The following is a 22,632-nucleotide window of genomic DNA, read 5'->3' as shown; positions in this document are numbered from 1 at the left end:
TAAAATGCTGCCCATGTTTCCTGGCCCTCACTCCCTGTCTCGTCGCCACGACCTCTGCTCTGGGGCCAGCAACATCAGGGACAGCTAAGCACCTCACACCCGCTGGCAGAAAGTCGTTCCTATCTGCTGGCATGGCTGTTCCCATCTGGAACCGAGTTTGCTCCCTAGCGGACGAGTCCCACAAACCACCAGCTGAGCTGGTCCAGCTGTGTAGCACCCAGAGAGGTGAAGGACTGTATGGAATCAGAATGACTCTCTCACTCCCAGTGCCTAGGGACACAGTCAGAAGGAAGCTGGCATGGCTAAGGCCCCTTCCGCCTCCGGAGCGACTGATCCCCTGCCTTCTACCCGCTCTCCACTGAAATTAGGCCAAATCCCACCCTCCCAACCACTGCTGACAACCTGCAACAGGCTGCAAAGGAGAGTCACACTCATACACTGTCTTCATCATCCACCGGGATTTCGTGTTCCAGCAGCAGCCGCACAGCTTGCTCGTGCCCGGCTCCGGCAGCCCAGTGCAGGGCGGTCCTGTCTGTCTGGAATGGAGGAAAGGGAAAGCTAAGCTGGATACAAGGACAGGGTGAATTCCTAGCACAGCAGAGTCAACGTCAAAACTCCTATGCTCCAACAGGCTAGGATGTTACCTGCCGTGCGTATTCATTGTAGGGATATTAGCAATCATTTGATGGTCCCTGGGGTGCAGGGACAGCAGCCAGTCTCGGTCCCTCTCGCGGGGAGCCCCCTGCCACCTGTATCAGAGGCAGCAGTGTGGGATGGCAGGTGGGAGCCGGTCCACATGGGGAGCCAGTTTAAAAAACAGCTCCCCATACAGACCGGCTCACACGGGGCGGCAGCAGCTTCTGTCCGTGGGGGTCTGGAGCTCTCCGCAGACAGAGGCTGTGCTGGCAGCAGCGGGGGAGGAGTAGGTGGCTCCGTAAAGCTTTTAAGCCGTCTCCCCACAGGCACCAGCTCCTCCCTCCCCCACTTGCTGTCTCTGATACAGGCAGCAAGGGCGGGGGAGAGCAGTGTTTGGGTGGGGAGGATGCATGTTAATCGTTTACACGACTGTACACAGACATCCCTAATTCACTCCCCACAGTGCATGCCCCATACAGTACTGCAATGAAACAGAGGACAAAGGGCTAGAAGACACCCTGGATTTCGCAGGTTCAGGGCCAGAATCTCAATGCAGGCAAAGCTCCTTGCAAGGCAAGGACTGCTGACCAGAATCCGCCCAGCTAAATCTGAACCCCACCTCCTCCTGCACTGTAGCCCTCTGCCTCAACCCAGAGCCTCCTCTTGTTTTCCAAATACCTCCGCTCTACCCCCCAGCCTGCAGCCGCCTCCTGGACTCCACCCCTCATCCCCAGCCCTAGCTCATAGCCCATATCCCTAGCCAGAGCCCTCACCCCCCTGCACCCCAGCCCTCTGCCTCAGGCCTGAGCCCTCCCTCACACTCAGACCCCCTGTTATGTGCCCCAACAGGAAGCTGCGGTGTTGCACGTCAGCTCCACACTGGTGCACATAACCGCTCAAGGGTGGAAAAAATGAGAGGACACCGGTGGGCACATACTGCAAACACACGGGTCGCTGAAAAGGAATGGTACCACCCAAAGAACAAGGTGCTCTGATTCTGCACTAAGGAGGCCTGAACGGATGGAACAAATCTTTAAGAATGGCCACAGGTCAGAGTTTCTCAGGCACCCAAATGCCACATGGCTCTGCTGATCAATACAGGGGAGTTCTTAGCGTGTGAGGAGCTGTCTTTGTCACGGCAGCCTACTCTGTGGATCATCCCCCTCGGAGATGCTGAGGTGACCTTTACTGTTAGCAAACATCCTGAGACTCAATGTAATTTCAGTTATTTCCCCCTCAGAATCACCCTAAACGTTTCCTCTCATTCTGCAGCATTTGCAGCACTCGAATCCTTTCAGGCCATAGGATTTGCTCCTCACATTCAGTGAAAGGGTTAATATGGACCTGAGAAGCCAATTAACTAGGCTTGGTGCACCCAGAGGATGGGCCAGGCCTAATTAGAGATAAAGCTCAGCTGAGGTGAGGGCGGAACTGTTTCTCTCTGCTCCCCCTCCCCCGCCTCCCAATAGCTGGGTGAGTCCAGCCAGCCGAGAATGGAATATAATGGAAGGCCCGGCCCCCTCTCTCTGGAAAGCAGCCTGAAGGAAGCCTGAGAGGAGCAGACAGGCTATTCCAGGCATGAGCCAGAAACCTGACTGGGCCAGAGGCTCTGAGGGGCTGTATCCTAGGGAGTGAGGGCAGGAGTTTGCCCACCCCGAGCCATGGGATTGACCAGGACACAGAAGCCTGCGGCTAGCCAGGCAACCAAGCACAGAGCGGTAGCAGCCACATCTGTGACACGGCAGCTGTCAACTGGGCCCAGCTGGGATAAAAATTTGGTTCTGTTCACATTTGTTGGACTTCGCTGAAGGGTTCCGTGGCTCCAGCAGGGGCCGTGCTCTGCAAAGTGCTGTTACTGGAGAGCCAGGCTGCAGTAGTCCCAAGGACTGTGGGGGAAGGAGGGAAACTGAGGCAAAGATGCTACAATGCCACATCATCAGGAGGCATTGCAATGGGGCAGTAGCTTAGTTATAAGATGCGACTCCCTGGATTTCAATGTGTTGATGGCCATGTTCTACCATTGACTACTCGGCCCTGGGTTGGCGCTTTTACGCTGTGCCCAGGGGGGCCACTATGGAGGAGAGGAATGGTTCCATTACGCCTGGAGACGCAGTGCGGACGCTAACCCTTCTGTGCTGGCTGCAGCTCCGAGGGTCCCCTCCACAGCTGGAAAGCAAAAGGCACCTACGTTGTTTTTGACTTTGACGTTAACCCCTCTCCTGATGAGCTCTCGCATCCTGGCTACGTCGTTGCGCTTTGCCGCGTCGTGGAATTCTTTTTCTGAAGGAAGCACTGAAGGAGGAGAAAAGGCAAGACCGGCAGGGTGGTAAGCGGGGGTGCTGAGTGGCAGCATGAAGGAACCACCAGTCCCATTGAATGTTTCCCATCTCTCTCTCTCTCTATTAGAAATGGGTTTTAGAAAGGATAATTCGCTGGCTAGGTATCTGCCTCCTCTATTATAGAGATGGAAGAGTTTAATCATTTAATTGATAAGTATCAGCATATCGATTTCCATTACGGTTAAACTCCTGCGGCGCAGCTGACTCCCTGGGAGCGGGCCTGGGAGCTGGTGTGTGCTGGGAGCCATCTTGTCTACTGTGGGCTCTTATACTACAGAGCCCACAGTGCAGGGTAGCCGGCTCCCTCCTGGGAGTGGAGCCAGCACTGTGGGGTCTGCCAGCCCCACTCTTCCAGCTGCCGGGCTCGTTCCCGGGGAACCAATTGCTGCCCCACGCTGCAGGCTCTGCCGCATAAGCCTTATACTGCACAGTTTGAAGGGCAGGGCAGCTACCAGCTCCCCAAGAGCCTCAGGGGCACCCCTCACTATCCTTCCCTTCCTAGTCCCACCCAGCCGTAGATCTCCTCCCCCAAACGGTTAATCATGTAACCGCTAGGATTTAGTGATGGTTACACAGTTACTGTTTTAAAACCTTTTTTACATCCTTCCTCTATTATTGGCTAAAGTCCTAGCCCTCCAGAGTTCAGGGTGTATATAATGCTGCTCCCTGCCTTCCTGTACATTCAGAAGCATGACTGTGTCACCCCAGTCTTCTTCTAGCTCCGTCGACTTCGCATCCATTTCTGGAGCCAGACTGAAATTGCCTTCTTGTTTTCAAAATCTGCCTTATAGACTTTCCCTTGTCTGCTCTTTGGCTCTCTCTGTCATCCAGCACTCCCCCCTCTCCCATGCTATACCTCCACATAAATTCCTCCCTGTAGGTGCAAGGGCCTTCTCTCCCGCATTTCCTACCATGAAGAACAGGTAGGCTTCACCTCTCTATCTTCTTGACTCTCCCGTTCTTTGCAAACCTCAGCTGGCAATGCACCCTTTCTCCCTTGCCCACACATCCCAGTCTCGCTCTCCCTCTGCGGTAATTCGTTCTGTCACTCTGGAATTGTCTTATTGCTGCTTGGGAAACTGAGGCACAGAGGACTCATTTGATTTTGCCCAAGGTCACATAGCAGGTCAGAGGCAGAGGTGGAAATAAGCACCCTTCCCAGTTCTGTCTCTCTTATGACTCCCTTGCTTCCTTTTCTCCCTATTACAGGAAATGCACCTCAACACATTAGGTCAGTGGTCCCCAATCTTTAGAGGCTCCCGGGCACCCGGGGGTGGGGCCACTCACGCGCCGGGCGCCCAGGGGCGGGGCCACGCGTCCGGGGGCACGCCAGGGGACGTGGATGCCCTTGCACCCGGCGCCGGTGCCAGCATGTGCCCCAGGGCCGGGGCTGGGGCCACCCGAGCGCCTTGTGCCGTGGGCCCGGGGCCAGTGCCACCGCCCAAGCCGCGCGCCTGGGGCCGGCACCGGCGCCGCTCGAGCACTGCGCGCCCGAGTGCCCGCATGTGCCTCGGGGCTGGGGCTGGCCGAGCACTGCACACCCGGCGCCGGTGCGTGTCGCGCGCCTGGGGCCGGCGCCTCCCGTGTACGTGTGCCGGGGGTGGGGCCGGCCCAGGTTGTCGGCGGGCGCACACAGATGCCCCGGTGGGCGCCATGGCACCCGCGGGCACCGTGTTGGGGACCACTGCATTAGGTAACCTTACCTGTTAGTAACACTTCTCATTAAAGGACCCTGTTTCTAATTGCTTATCACTTTGCCAAATATTTAAGCATTTGGGCTGATATGGACTGGGCAAAATTTCAGCAAGAACCGTCCAGCTGCGCTGAGAATGAGATGCATAAAACGCTCTATTTTTGGCCAGTTCAAAAAATTCTTACAACCGTTTTAGTGTGCCTCGATGCTTTGGAGCAGGGGCCTTGAATTTGGTAGGAGCAGGGGCGGATGATAATTTTGCGGGGCCCAGGGCTGCGCTGCGGAGCCCGGGGAGGCACAATTTTGCGCATGCACCTCAGCAGCAGCTGATTTCGCGCATGCATCTCAGCAGCAGCCGACCGGAAGTAGCGTGCGCGGGGTGTGTTTGTGGGGCCTATTGAAGCGCAGGGCCCGGGGCAGCCGCCCCGCTCGCCCTGCCCTATATCCGCCACTGGGTAGGAGGTCACCATGGTGTCAGGACTATGCCATTTAATGTAATCGTGCAGTCAAAGCTTGTCTCATGCACATGTAGGGGGGGAATTACACAGGGAACCTTCATACTGGCATATCTTAACCTCTGAGGGTATGTCTAGACTACATGGCTCCATCGATGGATTTAAATAATCCCCGCTTCATTAAAATAAAAATGGCCACCGTGCTGTGCTGACAATCAGCTGATCCGGCACAGCGCGGCAGTCTAGATGCGGATCGGTCGACAAGGTTTACAGGAGCAGTCGACAAAGGCTTCCGTTGTTGACCATTCCGCGTCTAGACTACCGCGCTATGCTGGATCAGCTGATTGTCAGCACAGCACGGTGGCCATTTTTATTTTAATGAAGCGGGGATTATTTAAATCCCCGCTTCATTGACTGTGTCGGGTAAACTACTTTATATGGCTCCGTCGACGGAGCCATGTAGTCTAGACATACCCTGAGTGCTTGACTTTGCAACTTTAAGACTATAAGAACAGCCATACTAGGTCAGACCAAAGGTCCATCTAGCCCAGTATCCTGTTTGCTGACAGTGGCCAATGCCAGATGCCCCAGAGGATGTGAACAGAAACAGGTAACCATCAAATGATCCCTCTCCTGTCATCCATTTCCAGCCCCTGAGAAACAAAGGGTAGGGACACCATTCCTACCCATGTTGGCTAATAACTATTAATGGACCTAACCTCCATGAATTTACCTAGGTCTTTATTGTTCCCTGTTAAAGTCCTGGTCTTCACAACATCCTCCATCAAGGAGTTCCACAGGTTGACTGCGCTGAGGGAAGAAAAACTTCCTTTTGTTTCTTAAACCTGCTACTTATTAATTTCATTTGGTGACCCCTAGTTCTTATATTGTGGGAATAAGTAAAACAACTTTTCCTTATTTACTTTCTCCATGCTTATTCTCTATCCTTTTTTAAATGATTCCTAACATTCTGTTTGCTTTTTTGACTGCCACTGCACATTGAGGGCATTTCTAAACTACATTCCTCTTTTGAAAGAACAATGTAAATGAGGCCGATCAAAACTTCAAATAAAGTGCAGACATACAAATCTCGTGCTTCATTTGCATAACTGCATTAGAGTGTTTTTTCAAAAACGAGCTTTTCAAAAAAGAAACTGCAGTCTAGTCTAGTCAAAAAAATCATCTCTCAAAAGAACCCATACTCCTGAAAAAATGAGGTATATGGGTTCTTTCAAAAAAGGGTTTTTTCGAAAGAACCCCTCTAGACTGCGGTTTCTTTTTCGAAAAAAAACTTCAAAAAAGCGCTCAGATGATTATGCAAAAGAAGCATGAGATTTGAAATCTGTGCTTCATTTGAGTTTTTGATTGGCCTCATTTACATTCCTCTTTCGAAAGAGGAATGTAGTTTAGACAAAGCTTCAGTGAATGTTTTCAGAAAACTGTCTATGCTGACTCCAAGATCTCTCTTGAGTGGCTATAGCTAAATTAGTCCCTCTCATTTGTAGAGTTGGGATTATTTTTTCCAGCATACATTACTTTGCATTTATCAACATTAAAATTCATTTGCCATTTTGTTGCCAAATCACTTAGTTTGGTGAGATCCTTTTAAAACTCTTCACTGTCTGCTTTGGTCTTAACTATCCTGAGCAATTTAGTATCATCTCCAAATTTTGCCACTTCACTGTTTACTCCTTTCTCCAGATCATTTATAAATAGGTTAAATAGGATCTGTCCCAGGATGGACACTAGTTACCTCTATCCAATCTGAAAACTGACCATTTATTCCTACCCTTTGTTTCCTGTCCTTAAACCAGTTACCAATCCATGACAGGACCTTCTCTCTCATCCCATGACAACAAACTTTACTTAAGAGCCTTTGGTGAAGATGTTGTCAAAGTCTTTCTGGAAATCTAAGTACACTATATTCACTGGTTTCCCCCTTGTCCATATAGTTGTTGACCCCCCTCAAAGGACACTAGTTGATGATTTCCCTTTACAGAAACCATGTCTGACTTTTCCCCAATAAATGATGTTTATCTGTGTGTCTGACAATTCTATTCTTAACTATAGTTTCAGCTAATTTGCCTGGTACTGATGTTAGACTTATTGGTCTGTAATTGCCAGGATCACCTCTAAAGCTCTTTTAAATATTGGTGTCACATTAGCTATCTTCCAGTCATTAGGTACGGAAGCTGATTTAAAGGATAGGTTACAAACCACAGTTAATAGTTCCGTCATTTCACATTTGAGTTTTCAGAACGCTTGGTGAATGCCATCTGCTCCTGATGACTTGTTACTGTTAAGTTTATCAATTTGTTCCAAAACCTCCTCTGACACCTCAATCTGGGACATTTTCTCAGATTTGTCACCTAAAAAGAATGGCTTAGGTTTGGGAATCTCCCTAAACATCCTCAACTGTGAAGACCAAAGCAAAGAATTAATTTAGTTTTTCCACAAGTAACTTATCGTCTTTGAGTACTCCTTTAGCATCCTGATCATCCAGTGGCCCCACTAGGGCTATGTCTACACTGGCGTGTTCTCACGCAAAAACTTTTTTGCGGAAGAGTTCTTCTTCAAAAACTGTTCCAGAAGAGAGCATCTACACTGGCGTGTGCTTTTGCGCAAGAGATGTGCTTTTGCGCAAGAGCATCCTTGCCAGTGTAGATGCTCTCTTGCGCAAGAAAGCTCTGATGGCCATTTTAACCATAGGGCTTTCTTGCGCATGAAAGTCACGTTGCCTGTCTACACTGGCCTCTTGCACAAGAACAGTTGCGCAAAGGGGCTTATTCCTGAGCAGGAGCGTCAGAGTTCTCACGCAAGAAGCCCTGATTTCATACATTAGAACGTCAGTTTACTTGCACAAGAACACGCGGCTAACGTAGACAGGCAGCAAGTTTTTGCGCAAGAGCGGCTGCTTTCGTGCAAGATCGCGCCAGTGTAGACACAGCCTAGTTGTTTTTAATTTGGGGTCTCTATTATGGTGCGTTTTGAAAAGTCTCTATGCAGCTTGCAGAGATCTAACTTTTGTTACTGTACCTTTTAATTTCTGTTTAACCTCCTCATTTTTGAGTAGCTCCTCTTTCTGAAATGAAATGCCACAGTGTGGAGCTGCTGAGGCGTTTTTTCCCACCTCAGGGATGTTAAATTTTATTACATTATGGTCACGATTTACAAGCTGTCCAGTTAAATTTACCTCTTGGACCAAAACCTGTGCTCCACTTAGGACTAAATCAAGAATTGCCTCTCCTCTTGTGGGTTCCAGAATCAACTGCTCCAAAAAGCAGTCATTTAAGGTATCAAGAAACTTTCTTTGCTTCTCGTCTGAGGTGACACGTACCCAGTTAATATGGGGATAGCTGAAATGCCCCACTATTACTGAGTTTTTTGTAATTTTTATAGCCTCTCTAATCTCCCTTTGCATTTCACAGTCACTATCCTGGTCAGGTGATCAGTAATATACCTCTCCTGCTATATTCTTATTATTAGAGCATGCAGGAGCAGCCCGAGGCCGGCTGCGGCAGCTGGCGCCCCAGGCGGAAGGCGCGATTGGCGCCCCTGCCTGCACTGCCATCAATGGCTGTGACATCATCATCGGGCGCCTGGGCGCCCCGTGATGTCATTATCGGGCACCCCGGGCCAGCAGCACCCTAGGTGACGCCGAGTCTCTCTATCCTCATGGGCCGCCCCTGAGAGCATGGAATTACTACCCATAGAGATTCTACAGAACATTTAGGTTCATTTAAGATTTTTACTTCATTTGATTCTACATTTTCTTTCGCATATAGTGCCACTCCCCTACAAGCACATCCTGTTCTGTCCTTCCAATATATTTTGTATCCTGGTATGACTGTGTTCCACTGATGTCCTCATTGTACCAAGTTTCTGTGATGCCTATTATATCAATATCCTCCTTAAATAAGAGGCACTCTAGTTCACCCATCTTATTTTTAGACTTCTAGCATTTGTGTAGAAGCACTTTAAAAATCTGTCACTATTTAGCTGTTTGCCTTTTCCTGATGTATTTGAATGGCACTCGCTTTCATTTGATTGTTTCTCCTCTAATCTTACCCATATTTTATCATCTTCCATCGTTTCCTCCTTACCAGAACATAGAGAATCTCTATTAATAGACTCTCCCCTAAGAGATGTTTCTGTCCGATCCATGTGCGGCTGTGCATCTGTCGGCTTTCCCCCAGCCCTTAGTTTAAAAACTGGTCTATGACCTTTTAATGTTGTTTTCATATGTAATTAAAATATGAAGAGCCTGATTTTTATTTACACCTAGGTCCCTTCACACTGCTGTAAATGAGACAAAGTGAATGTAAATTACTGTTGCGTTCACTTTAAGTCGTCTTTTTACATCCAGAGCAAAGTAAAGGGGCCTTAATGTAAACAAGAATCTGGCCCCTAACTACTTTAGGGAAAACATGATTTTTCAGCAGCATTGCATAGTGTATAGAGAGGTTCATTATGTAACTCCTAGGTATGGGCAGGGATTAAGTTTTAAATATCTTAATAGACTTGGTTATTGTGAATAGGGTTGCCAGGTGTCTGGTTTTCTACCGGACAGTCCAGTATTTGCACCGTCTGTCCGGTAGAAAAATTCAGAAAATATTTTGTGAATTTCCAGCTGGGCGCGGGTCGGAAGCCTGGCGGGGGCAGGGGAGCGACTGGGAGGCGGAGCGCATTTGGCTTTGGGAGCCCGGTGGTCACGTGCAAAAGCTGGGCCAGGTCAGGTGGGGCGGGGCAGGGCGGGGGCTGGGACTCCCAGCCCCACCCCGCCCCCGCCCGGGGTTCTGCTGGCAAGTAAAGGAAGCGCCTGCCGGTGGCACAGCCGGAACAACTCCGGCTGCAGCCAGTGCCTGTACTCCCCCCTCGCCAGGTCTCCTTCCCGCCCCTTCCTTTGTCCCCCCCCATCATCCTCTCCAGCCCCACGATCCCCCCCCAGCTCTGCTTCCCGCCCTCTCTTCCTGCCGGCCACCCCCGGATTCCCCCCACACACCAGACCTGCTTCCCGCCCCCTTCCTCCGGGCCCCCCTTTCCTGCCAGCCAGCCCCCAGAGGCCCCCCCTCCAGCTCTGCTTCCCGCCCCCTCTTCCTACTAGCCAGCCCTGCAGCCCCTGGACACCCTCCACCCCCGCCAGCTCTGCTTCCCACCCCCCCTCCTCCTGTCTAGCCCCGTGGCCCCCAGCCCACCCTCCCACCAGCTCTGCTTCCCGCCCCCCTCCCGGCCGGTCCCCCCCTCCTCCCCGGACAAGTGTGTCCGGTTTTTTAGCGGGGTCTATCTGGCAACCCTAATTGTGAACATCAGTTCTGCCAGGAATAACTGCACTAATCCTACAGCAGTAGGAGCGATTTAAGAGGCTTTTCTTTTCCGGGGGGGGGGGAGGGGGCATGGGATTAACACTTCACACCAACTCCCTGCTTGACTGACTAAACCGTCCTGCTAATACATGAGATCAAATCCCAGTTCTGGATTCTGCCTCTTTCCAGCATGTTTGACAGAGAGGCTCTACAGCTGGATTCACATTGAGGAAACAGTTTGGGCCACCTAGAGCGAGAGGGTTTTATTTCTTGATCAGATTCTGCCTCTGCTCTTCCAGTGGAATTCCTCCTAAGAGACTGTTAATTCAGATACTTAACCTGCTGCAGCAGATTGTGGATCCATTTTGGCTGCTCTGCACTGCTCTACTTTTGCTCCTTAAAAACACGTAGGCTATGTCTACACTGGCACGATCTTGTGCCAGAAATATGCAAATGAGGCTAACCGTGGACTATCGCCAGCCCCATTCGCATATCTAATGAGCCACCATTTTTGCAGAAGAGGCTCTTGCGCCAGAAAGAGCATCTACACTGCCCCTTCTTGCGCAAGAAAAACCCTCTTGCACAATGCCGCTACGCTTAGTCAGGAATAACGGCATTGCGCAAGAGGGTTTTTCTTGCGCAAGAAGGGGCAGTATAGACGCTCCTCCTTGCGCAAGAGCCTCTTCCGCAAAAATGGCGGTTCATTAGATATGCAAATGAGGTTTGGCGATATTCCACACAGCCTCATTTGCATATATCTGGCGCAAAATCGCGCCAGTGTAGCTATAGCCTTAGTATACAGTGAGGCTTTGTCTACACTACAAGATTTGCCGCAAGAGCCTATGCAAATGAAGCGCAGATTAGCATTTTCTCTTTCAGTCCGTTTTTGCTCTAGGGTTTTTTGTGCAAAAAACAGGCAGTGTGGCCATGGCTATTTTGCGCAAAACGCCTTTTTCCCGCAAGATTGTTATGCCTGTCCTGGAGAGGCTGAAGGATCTTGCGGAAAAAGGGGATTTTGTGCAAAACGGCCATGGCCACACTGCCTGTTTTTGTGCACAAACCCCTAGCATAAAAATGGACCAAAAGAGTATGCAAATAAAGCATGGGAAAATGCTAATCTGTGCTTCATTTGCATAGGCTCTTGCGGCAAATCCCGTAGTGTAGACAAAGCCTGAAGGTCTCAACTGCCCACCTTGCTATCCATCTGCCTCTCGGCATTCACACATTTCTGGGAGCTGCTTTTTTCACTTCCAATACAGATGTTGCCTCCTGAACTTGCTCATCAGAGGCTGGCTCATCCCCTCTGACACACACGGACAAAGAATCCACCTCAAATCTACTGTACAGCAGCCTCCCCTCAAAGCCCCCTCTCCAGAACTCTTCATTGTGAGTCCCACTAACTGGCTGAGCAGGGATGGGACAGTCATGAGCATCAGCTTCCTTTTCCCCACCACCCCGGATAGACCAGATACCAGTGAAGAAGTCCAGTGAAGAAGATCCCTTGAGTCCTGTGGATTTCCCCATGGAACTCAGGATATGCAAGAAGTTAGGAGAGCCACATCTCTGCCCAATCCAGATCTGGCCAACCTAAGCCCTCCCTGAACACACCACGTCTCAAGGCTGTAGATTTTCCTGACTAACTCGGGAGTCCACAGTGGATTTTTCTCAGAAGGAACATGTTCTGGGTTGTTTCCACATGTCCCAGCTCCAGACCTGGACTGCCATTCCAAATGGGCTTAACCTGGAATTTGGGACTACACTTTATATCCACCTACTTTCCCCTGCCGCCTTACAACAGACAGCACGCCCTGGCTTAGGGCACACAACTCAGCAGGAAAAAAAGAGGAAGTCAAAGAAGTGATAGGCCAATATTTGCCTGTTTAGGAATCCACCCAAGGGAGTGAGTCATTCTCTTGTGCATTTGTGCAGCACAAGAACCACATAACTAATTCAAGTGTCCAGCTTGACTTTGGGAAGATATGGGTTGACAGACCCTGCTAAAGGTTGGGTTTTCCTTCCCCAGATGTTTATGTTAAGCACGGGCAGATTTTAACTCACACTTTACTTATGTGATTTATGAATGTATATCTCTTTACACCTATGATCTGCTTCATTCTGGTTTTCAAATACAAATGGGGATTTCTAGTTCTTGCTATCCATCTGCCACTCGGCATTCACACATTTAACTCTGACAGCAACAATCACCTTTCTAACTATAAATGACAGTGTCCAAAGACAACCCAGCATGGTCCCAACTGAGAATTCTAGACAGCTGTTAGCCTAAATATGCAAGCGATGCATCCCGGAAGCCTTTACTTGGGTAATAATGACTGTCATGAGACTATCTCTGTACTAGAACTACTCATGCATGACCTGCTTTGAAAAACTGGGCATTGTATTTTGGAAATAGAAAAATCTAATTTATACTTTGCCCATAACTAATAACCAAGACTTATTCCTTAGTTATTGGGAATGTCAGCATTTCACCTGGACAGTATCATCTGTGATTCATTTTAGTCAATATTTATTTAGGTGTCACCCAGAAACTCATCTACGGCTCTTAACATCAGTAAGCTTCCTTGCTGTCATACATAGCGATGTATCCATGGATGGATATGAATCCTTGGACTCTTGCTTTTATCATTTCTGTTAAATAGTTATCCATAGCTGTCTGTGATGTAACAGAAATGTTACAAAGGTAAGAGAACAGATGTTGTCAAACAATATAAACAATCATCACCTATAATATGTCACCATTACATACATCATGTAAGATAGCTATATTGCCTTTCACAGAAAGATATGATGAACCTTGCAACGAATGCAATGAAAACAGGAGTCTGGGGAAATGTACTTGCCATTATATAATGAAACAGATAGCAATAAAACAGCAAGCGACCTCTAGCCAGTGTATCTGTTACGATCATGGCTACCTTCATCTTTCCAGTCTCTTCCCAGCTATTTATTAAAGCAACTTGTCTTTATTACAGTCTAGATTACAAACTCTTTCTTTGGGGTGCTGGGATAATGTCATCTGATACTTTTGTACATCACCCAACCTAGTTAAAGCTTTTGGGCATTGCTGCAATACAAATAAACCATAACCAGACAGTTTCAGAGTTACAAAACACTCAGTGTCTGACAACACTTGAGGGTGAAGTTTGAGAGATTTCCAAATCACAGATGATCGAGACAGATGGCATCCTACCAGCTCAATTACTATAAATGTGTCAGAAATTGGTTCCAAATCAGTTTCGCATTTGAAGAACTTCAGCTTTCTGGTTTTGCTTATTTTGGGCCAGGACGATTTTTTTTTTTTTTATGAAGCGACGTGATCTTCAGAGCTATGCTTCTGGAGAGATGATATCTTCTGGATAAACCTTACCACTTATAAGGAGCCTGCCCTCAAGCTCTTGAACTGATCGTCAAGCCAAAGGGATGCACAGCAGGACAGATGGCAGAACTGGATGGATGGTTTTTGATCTGACAAATCCACTGCACAGGCAGATGATAATGGTAGAAACATTGGGCCAGATGGTAAATGGACGTAGCACCACTGACTTCACTGCTGATTTACATCAGCTATGGGTGTGGGTCCACAGTGAAAGCTACATAATCCACCCGGAAGAGAACGCGAGCTTTAAAAATGTTCCCCTGCTGTATATACAGCCATAGGAACAGAAGAATGGCCATGCACAGTCAAACTGAAAGTCCAGTCCAGTATTCTGTCTTCTGCCAGTGGCCAGGTGCCTCAGAGGGGACCTCTTCTGTTCATTAAGTGATTCATCTCCTGTTGCCCATGCCCAGTTTCTGACAAACAGAGGATTAGGGACATGATCCCTGCCCATCCTAATAGCCATTGATGGACCTATTCTCCATGAACTTATCTATTTTTGAACTCTGTTGCAGTCTTGGCTTTTACAACATCCTCTGGCAAAGAGATCCCCAGGTTGACTTGTGCACTGCGTGAAGAAAAACTTCCTTTTGTTTGTTTTAAACCTGCTGCCTATTAATGTCATTTGGTGACCTCTAGTTCTTGTGTTAGGAGAGAGCATAAATAGCACTTCCTTATCTACTTTCTCTACACCAGTCATGATCTTATAGCTCTCAATCACTCATTGAGCATTAGGGATGTTAAAGTAAAATAAAAGTCTTTGTTTTGTTTAAATCAATGGAACACAAAGAAGATCAAATATTGCTGGTGCTTTGGCTTTGGAGGGTTGTCATAACTCTGTTCTGTGGTTAGGGGGATCATCTTGTTGTATGTGAAGAAAATAGGATGATTGTTTATTTCCAGTAAATCATCATTCACTTGCACAATGGCATATTTAATAACAAACAAAACTCATACAAGATCCCTCTCCACAAACCTACATATGAATGGAATTTTGAGAGGTTTCTTTAGTTCATTCGAACCATCCCCTGCTATACAGGAAACCTAAGACCCAACTGCTGACGCTATCCATAAAAAGAAAATTGATAAGTTTTGTTTCATTAGCCAAACTAAGAGAAATAAAGTAAAGAAATTATGCAAAGTAAATTAGATGCTGAAAATTCTGTTTCAATTGTCTAGTGTGTTATTAATATGAGTGAGGAAATTTAAAACTATAGTCCAAATAACACTTGCCTTGCTGTTTGTGCATTGAGAATGATCTCCAAACCAATCCAATTTCATATAAAGGTTTTAGCCAATTCCCACTTTGGGGTGAATTAAAGATTTGAGTTTCATTTCTTCCAAATTTCCTGTCTACTCATTTGGGGCTTTCAGCTATATCCTGAATGTTACTTTAATAATAAGGAGTGCCACCCTTTATTAATAATGTATGGAGCACTCTGTTTCTACAAGAATGAGTATGCTGCATCTATAAGAATGGGCCAGGTTTTCTAACTTTTCCTGTAAAAATAAAACAACATCCCTGATTTCACTCAATTGGCCAAATTGCTCTATCTCATCCCTGTTTACAATACATCTAGAGTTACACACCATTGAGTGTAAAGGAAATAGTTCAGATTTATGTGCCCATAAATGAGGGCAAAGTTGTTTGAAGAGCCAAATACTATCAAAAATAGGAACTGCAAGGGAACTCCTGCTCCATATTACTCATCCTAAATCCCTTAGGCAACGTCTAGACTGTAGGCTTCTTTTGGAAGAAATCTTCAAAAAAAACTTCTTCCGAAAGAGAATGTGCACACTTTGAAAGCGCATCAAAAAAGCAATCTGCTTTATTGACACATAGTGTCCATGCAGTGTGGACACTCTCTCGCTTGTAAGCTGTGATTACTAAGAGCGGAATGGCCAGCAAGACACCTGTGCTTCTTCCTCTTTCCTTTTCTTGTGAAAGAACTCCTTCTTCCCTGTCCACACACACCTATTTCCAAAAGAGCTCTTTTGGAAAAAGGCATCTTTCTTGTAGAAAGAGGTTTACCAATGTAGGAAAACCCCCTCAGTTCTTCCGATTTTTTTTTCGAAAGAATGTGATTGCAGTATGGATATATTTGAAGTTTTTTTTTTTGAAACACCGCTGTTTTTCCAAAAAAAAAAAAAAACCTCTCTGTAGTGTAGACATACCCTTAGGGACTTCAAATGCAAACCTAACTTATCTGGCACCCATTCAAATACTATGATGAAAGGTGTTCTAGAAAACCCTCAGCAATGGATTTACAAATAATGACTATTTACTTCCATTTTCTACAGGATAGTGACAAAGTGGAACAAATAATAAGCAACCATGGTATCACTCGCACAGCAATTCATGGTCTTATTTCCATGCTCATTCCTATATGACTAAAATCCAAAGGGTCGATTTCTTAAGTAATTTCCATAGTTTCATCTGCTTTACTTTGGTAAAGTTCCTGTTGCTAACTAAAAGACTAATAATAGTTTGTTGGGAGTAAAGAGTACATCCCCCTTCCAAATGGGATTTAAGACAATTTTAAAAATACTTGCTGTTCCTGATAATGATGGGTCTCCCCTGCCATTTTTATTTGATTTAATGTGTGTGTATATTGTCTGTCAATGACCTTGCTGTGTGTGTGTGAGTGAGCTGGCTGAGTGCATCTGTGTGTATGTGAATTTGCCGAATGCGCATGTGTGCATGAATGGGTGAGTTTGCTGAGTGTGTGTGCATAAATGTGAGCTCGCTGAGTGTGTTGGTGGGTACTTACTTTGAGTGTGTTTTTCTGTGCAGCTTGCTGGCTGTGTGAGAATGAACATGAAGGTGTGGGTCTCTGTATGGTCTCTGTGCAAGCTTGTTATGTGTCTCGGCATGTGTGCGAGCTTGCTGAGTGCATGTGAATGGACATGAATATGTAAATCTCTGTATCCACGTGTGAGCTTGCCAGTGCAGGAGAGCTTGTTTTGTGTGTGTGTGTGTGTGTGTCTCAGCATGGGTGCGAGCTTGCTAAGTATGTCTGTATCCATGTGCTAGCTTGGAGAGCTTGATGTGTGCATGTGTCTCAGCATGTGGGCGAGCTTGCTGAATGCAGGCGAGCTTGCTGAGTGTGAGAGAATGGACATGAAGGTGTGTGTCTTTGTATCCGTGTGCGAGCTTGCCGAGTCTGTGTCTGTGGCCGGGTGCAAGCTTGCCAAGTGCATCTCACCCTGCGAGTGAGCTTGCCAAGTGTGTCTCTCTGGCCGGGTGCGAGCTTGCCGAGTGGGTCTGTGGCCGGGTGCGAGCTTGCCCAGTGGGTCTCTGTGGCCGGGTGCGAGCTTGCCGAGTGTGTCTCTCTGGCCGGGTGCGAGCTTGCCCAGTGTGTCTCTCTGACCGGGTGCGAGCTTGCCCAGTGTGTCTCTCTGACCGGGTGCGAGCTTGCCCAGTGTGTCTCTCTGACCGGGTGCGAGCTTGCCCAGTGGGTCTGTGGCTGGGTGCGAGCTTGCTGAGTGTGTCTGTGGCCGGGTGCGAGCTTGCTGAGTGTGTCTCTGGCTGGGTGCGAGCTCGCCGAGTGGGTCTCTGTGGCCGGGTGCGAGCTCGCCGAGTGTGTCTTTGTATCCGTGTGCGAGCTCGCCGAGTGGGTCTCTGTGGCCGGGTGCGAGCTCGCCCAGTGGGTCTCGCCCTGCGAGCGACCTTGCTGCCGGTGCATGTGCGCCCGCACGTCCGACCCCGGGCGCCACCCCCGGGCGCTCTCGCCCTGCCCCAGCCCCGCTCCCCGCCGGCTCCAGCCCCCGCCCGGCCCCACTCACAGATCTCCTCCTCGGCAGCCGGCCCGGCCTCCATCGCCGCTGCCGGAGCGCCGGGCGGGGCGGGGCTGGGCTTCAGCGCCGCAGCATCGCTCGGGCCGCCCCTGGCCCCGGGCCGGCAGCGCGCCGAGCCCCGCGAGCCTCCAGCCCCGGGCACGATCCGGGCCCCGCGCCGAGCCCCGCGAGCCTCCAGCCCCGGGCACGATCCGGGCCCTGCGCCGAGCCCCGCGAGCCTCCAGCCCCGGGCACGATCCGGGCCCTGCGCCGAGCCCCGCGAGCCTCCAGCCCCGGGCACGATCCGGGCCCTGCGCCGAGCCCCGCGAGCCCCCAGCCCCGGGCACGATCCGGGCCCTGCGCCGAGCCCCGCGAGCCTCCAGCCCCGGGCACGATCCGGGCCCTGCGCCGAGCCCCGCGAGCCCCCAGCCCCGGGCACGATCCGGGCCCTGCGCCGAGCCCCGCGAGCCTCCAGCCCCGGGCACGATCCGGGCCCTGCGCCGAGCCCCGCGAGCCTCCAGCCCCGGGCACGATCCGGGCCCTGCGCCGAGCCCCGCGAGCCTCCAGCGGCTTCCTCGCTAAGATGGTGCCAAACGACAGACTCCGCGCGCCCCGCTGCTGCGCCGGGGGCTCCTCCCCAGCCAGCACCGGAGAGACGCCCCAGGCCCGCCCTCTGCCCCGCGCTCCCGGCCGGCGCCTCCTCCCCAGCTGCGAAGCTCCCGGAGAGAGGCCGGGAAGTGGCCCAGGTAGGCGGCGGCCCCAGCAGCCACAGATACCCTGAAACCCCAGCAGGCTGAATAGAGCCCAGGGCGAGCCCAGGATGGGGTTTGGGTGGTAAATGTGAGTCACGGCTGGCTTCCCCCTGCCCCCAAACGGGAGGGAAGATGTTTCCATCGGTAATACTTGCAAAGTACTGGCAAGCAAGGTCAGAAACATGTGGCACCCAGAACACATTGGTACCCGATCTAGAGCAGCGATAGATGGGCAACCTAGGCTAGCGAGCGGGCCGCATGAACAGCCCTCCCCCATTCCAGCGGACCGCAAGACTGTGGTAACCAAATACAGGACTATGTAGCACTTTAAAGACTTAACAAGATGGTTTATTAGGTGATGAGCTTTCGTGGGCCAGACCCACTCGTACCTAGAATTTGCAAGGCGTCGGATTGAACCGTAGCAGCGCTGTGATCGGATGCAGAGGGAGCGCACGGCTCTCATAGTCCATATTGTGTGCAACCAGCACGCACCTCACATCCCGTGCCCTCGCTTTACGTGCAGGTCACTTTAGTAACACCAGTAGGAGAAAAAATGATGCCCATGAAAACCAGCAGAATCTGGCAACCCTGCATGTGGGCACCTATAAACAAAATGTCTCACAGGCAACACATAGAACCCTGCTGGGCCACATGTCGCTGGCGGGTTCCCCAACACTGACATAAGGACATTTATTTTGGGTTTGTCTACAGGTCACTAAGTTATGTCACTCAGGGTACATCTAGACTACATGCCTCTGGCGACAGAGGCCTGTAGATTAGGCTACCCGACATAGTAAAATGAAGCGGCGATTTAAATAATCGCCGCTTCATTTAAATTTACATGGCTGCCGCGCTGAGCCGACAAACAGCTGGTCAGCTGTTTGTCGGCTCAGTGCGATAGTCTGGACGCTCCCCTGCCGACATCAAAGGTATTTGTTGACCACCCAGGTAAACCTCCTGGGATGAGGTGTACGTGGGTGGTCGACAAATACCTTTGATGTCGACACCCGCGCGTCCTGACTATCGCGCTGAGCCGACAAACAGCTGATCAGCTGTTTGTCGGCTCAGCGCGGCAGCCATGTAAATTTAAATGAAGCGGCGATTATTTAAATCACCGCTTCATTTTACTATGTCGGGTAGCCTAATCTACATGCCTCTGTCGCCAGAGGCATGTAGTCTAAACGTACCCTCAGAGATGTGAAAAAAACAAACACTCCTCTGAGCAACAGAAGTTACGTCGACTTAAAGCGCTGTCTGCACCGCCATGAGTTGGCTACGGCGGGAGTTGTTCTGCTTCTCCCTCTCATCGAGGCGTGGACTAATCATTTTGTCTGGAAAGCGCTCTCCTGTTGGCAAAATGCATCTTCACCAAAGACAGCGGCGCTGATTTAGTGCGGCCATGAAGACAAGCAGCTTGTCTGTTTTGATGTGGTATGTCGGTGGTTCGGTGGCTTACGTCTCAGGGGTAGCTGTGTTAGTCTGCATCTGCAAAAACAATGAGGAGTCCTGTGACACCTTAAGGACTAACGGATTGATTTGGGCATAAGCTTTCGTGGGCAAAGAACACTTATGCCCAAATATATCTGTTAGTCTTTAAGGTGCCACAGGACTCCTCTTTGTTTTAAGTGTTACACATCTCAGTGATACTGTCAGGCAAAAGCTGACTCCTGACAGCGCCCTCATAATTTCCCACAACTGTGACAATGTAAATCACAAAAAGAGCTTAAAAATAAACACTGGGATTTTCTGTCAAAAAAATAAAGAGATAAAAATCAGATTAAGTCAGGCATACCCACACGCTTTCTCTTTGACATCTGAGTCTGCCCACAGAGCCCAGAATAGGTACTCCATTGAGCTAAATGGGCTACTAACCTGTGTACATCAGTGTTTGCAGGACCTGGGAATCCATCAGCACCTGCCTGAGTGCTGTGTTTCATGCCTAGCATCTAAAAAGATTCTTCTTGGAAGAACAAGGCTGTTATTAACCGGGTTGCCAACTGAACAAAACTGAACACAGTTTCCCCGCCCCTTCTCTGAGGCCCCGCCTCTTCTCTGAGGCCCCAGCACCCTCATTCCATCTCCCCTGCCTCTGCTCACTGTCCGCCTCCTTCTCTCTCTTGCTCATCTTCCCTGGGCTGGGGAGAGTCCCTTTTCGACTGGGTGTTCGGTGGAAAACCAGACACCTGGCAATAGTGGATCTCCTGGTAATTGCCCTGTTCTCAGGGGGAAGGGGAAGAGGCAACTGCCCCGGGGCCTGTCAATTCAGAGGGGCTTAGGGCACTCAGCCTCCAATCCTGGGCCCTTTAAATCACTGCCCGAGCATTGTGCCATGCGCTCTATGCAGCTCTGAGGGCTGGGAGGGGACTGTGCTCTGGGTAGCATGGAGGGCTGGCTGACTAGCCCCGCCCCCTCCACCTGAGGCTCCACCCCTGCCGGCAGCACAAAATTTGCCCCCCCCCTCCCAATCTTGCCCAGTGGCCCACGGAAGCTGTTGGCTTCCCTGCCTGTTCTGTACGCTCCTTCTGAAGCTCCGGTGTTGGCCACTGCCAGAGACAGGATGCTGGGGCAGGAGGACCCTGTTCTGACCCACTAGGGCCACACTTATGTTCTTACACTTCTCACCACGCCAGCCTGGATGTGCACAGCGAGGCCATTGCTGAGTCAGGTGCATTTCGTTAACACTCACTGACCAGACAGGCCCAGCTGCAGCAGGAGGGGGAAGGCTGAGTTTAAGGCTAGCCTGCTTCACGTGTGGGGGATGGTTTTGCGGTTGCTGAGGAAACTGAAGAAAGAACAGGGCGAGCGGTGCACTGTGTGGGGGTGAGGCGGGAGGGGGAAGTTGTGTGAGGACACTGTGGATTTATACCGCTGTAGATAAGAATTTGGCCTGGTGAATGTCCTTATAGCTCGGAAATGCTACACTTGTTTTCCCAAAGGCTGAGTGATAGCAGGAGGGGCTGGCTAAGCGGTGAAGTCAAAGTCCTTCTCAGCTAGGGTTGCCAGATGCTTGAAACAAAAATAGCGACTCTCCCCCCCCCCCCAAATAAAACACAGGGAAAAAATTCTGTTGAAGGGGGAAAAAAGGGGGGAGACCAAAATTGTTGGGGGGGAAGGACTCCAAGGACTTATTAAACCCCCCCCCCAAAAAAAAATTAAAATAAAACAGCATGTCCCCTTTAAGAGTGAGTGCAGGGATAGGAACAGGGAAGTCGTTGAGCACTAAGACCCAGGGAAAAGCATTGCTTCCCCTAAGTCTTTTGGCCTGCAGCCATTTTGTGCCAGCAGCCTTGGGGAACCAGGTAAGCATGGGGGTTGGAGGCGTTGAGGGGCTTGAGGGGCCGGGCAAGGCTGGGCACTGAGTGTTTGTAGGGTTGCCGGGTGCCCGGCATTTTCATCTCCTGGCTGGGGAAAAATTCAGAAAATACCGGACATTGTAGGTGTCTGGTATTCTCTGAATTTTTTTACCAGACAGGAGGTGAAAATACTGGACTCTCTGGGTGAATACTGGACACCTGGCAACCCCACTCCCAGCTGCTGATGGCCCAGAGAATTCAGCCAGGAGCTGTCTGGGTGGGAGTATGGTAAGAAATGGGCTCCTCCCATAAGGTAATCTGCCCTTGCCCATCCAAGCTCAGCAGAGTAGAGGCATTCAGAGAACTGAGATGAAAGACAGAAGCCCCACTGAAATCAATAGAAGCTTGACGTGGACTTCGTGGCGGGCAGGTTTCTGTCCCTGCCCCAGAAGCCTTACAGTCCAACTCATATTGCTTATGTGGTGAGAAGTAAAAAATAAGCCGGAGATGGAAGGAATATGGGGAGGAAGGGAAGAGGAGACCAGAGGAAAGTGACCAGTGCTCAGGAGAGTTCACTGGTTACAAGCAGACAGGCTTCTTAGGGAATTTTGGCACCTAGCAGCCAGCGATTTCCCTGGGAGGTAGGTGCCAAGCCCAGAGGGTGTGGAAGTTAGTGCGACTCCCGGATCAGCAACACATGTTGTCTCCCTTCTCATTCCCTGCGCTAGGCTCAGCACGAGACCCATGGATTTCCCCCAGTATCCGTGTGGGGAACAGTCTGTCGTCCAAACCAGAACACCAGCCCAACCCAGAGTCCCCTCTGCTTATTCCTCCCGTTGTGTGTCCTGGCTCAGAGTGGCTTTGTCTTTTACTTTGCTTTTCCATTTTAACCCAAACAGGAGGGAGCCAGGCAGCACCAGGGCTAAGACCAGCGAAGAGAAAAGAGCCAGAAGTGGGGTAAGTGAGAAGAGAATCAGGTCCAATGGTCCT

At 49.9% G+C, this 22,632-nt stretch overlaps 1 protein-coding gene across 2 annotated transcripts in view; it reads right to left on the bottom strand.

Moving 5' to 3' along the window:
- Window positions 1-18,250, bottom strand: part of ANKDD1A (ankyrin repeat and death domain containing 1A) — a 45,266-nt gene extending 27,016 nt beyond the window's left edge. Inside the window, exons 1-3 of one of the 2 annotated variants that reach the window (XM_075896914.2) lie at window positions 17,607-18,250; window positions 2,825-2,928; window positions 438-536 (exon numbers count right to left, since the gene is read on the bottom strand). In XM_075896914.2, coding sequence (XP_075753029.2) covers window positions 438-536; window positions 2,825-2,928; window positions 17,607-17,640 — 237 coding nt within the window. In that variant the 5' untranslated portion in view covers window positions 17,641-18,250. Of the gene's footprint in view, window positions 1-437; window positions 537-2,824; window positions 4,425-17,606 lie in introns of those variants that run through there. The other variant, XM_089782083.1, reaches the window with a different exon arrangement.
- Between the last annotated feature and the right edge of the window lie 4,382 nt (window positions 18,251-22,632).

Source organism: Pelodiscus sinensis, chromosome 14 (genome assembly GCF_052426305.1).
Source record: "Pelodiscus sinensis isolate ZL-2025 chromosome 14, ASM5242630v1, whole genome shotgun sequence".
Classification (NCBI taxonomy): Eukaryota; Metazoa; Chordata; order Testudines; family Trionychidae; genus Pelodiscus; species Pelodiscus sinensis.
The sequence above is the reverse complement of the archived record's forward strand: the minus strand, read 5'-3'. Positions and strand labels throughout refer to the sequence as shown.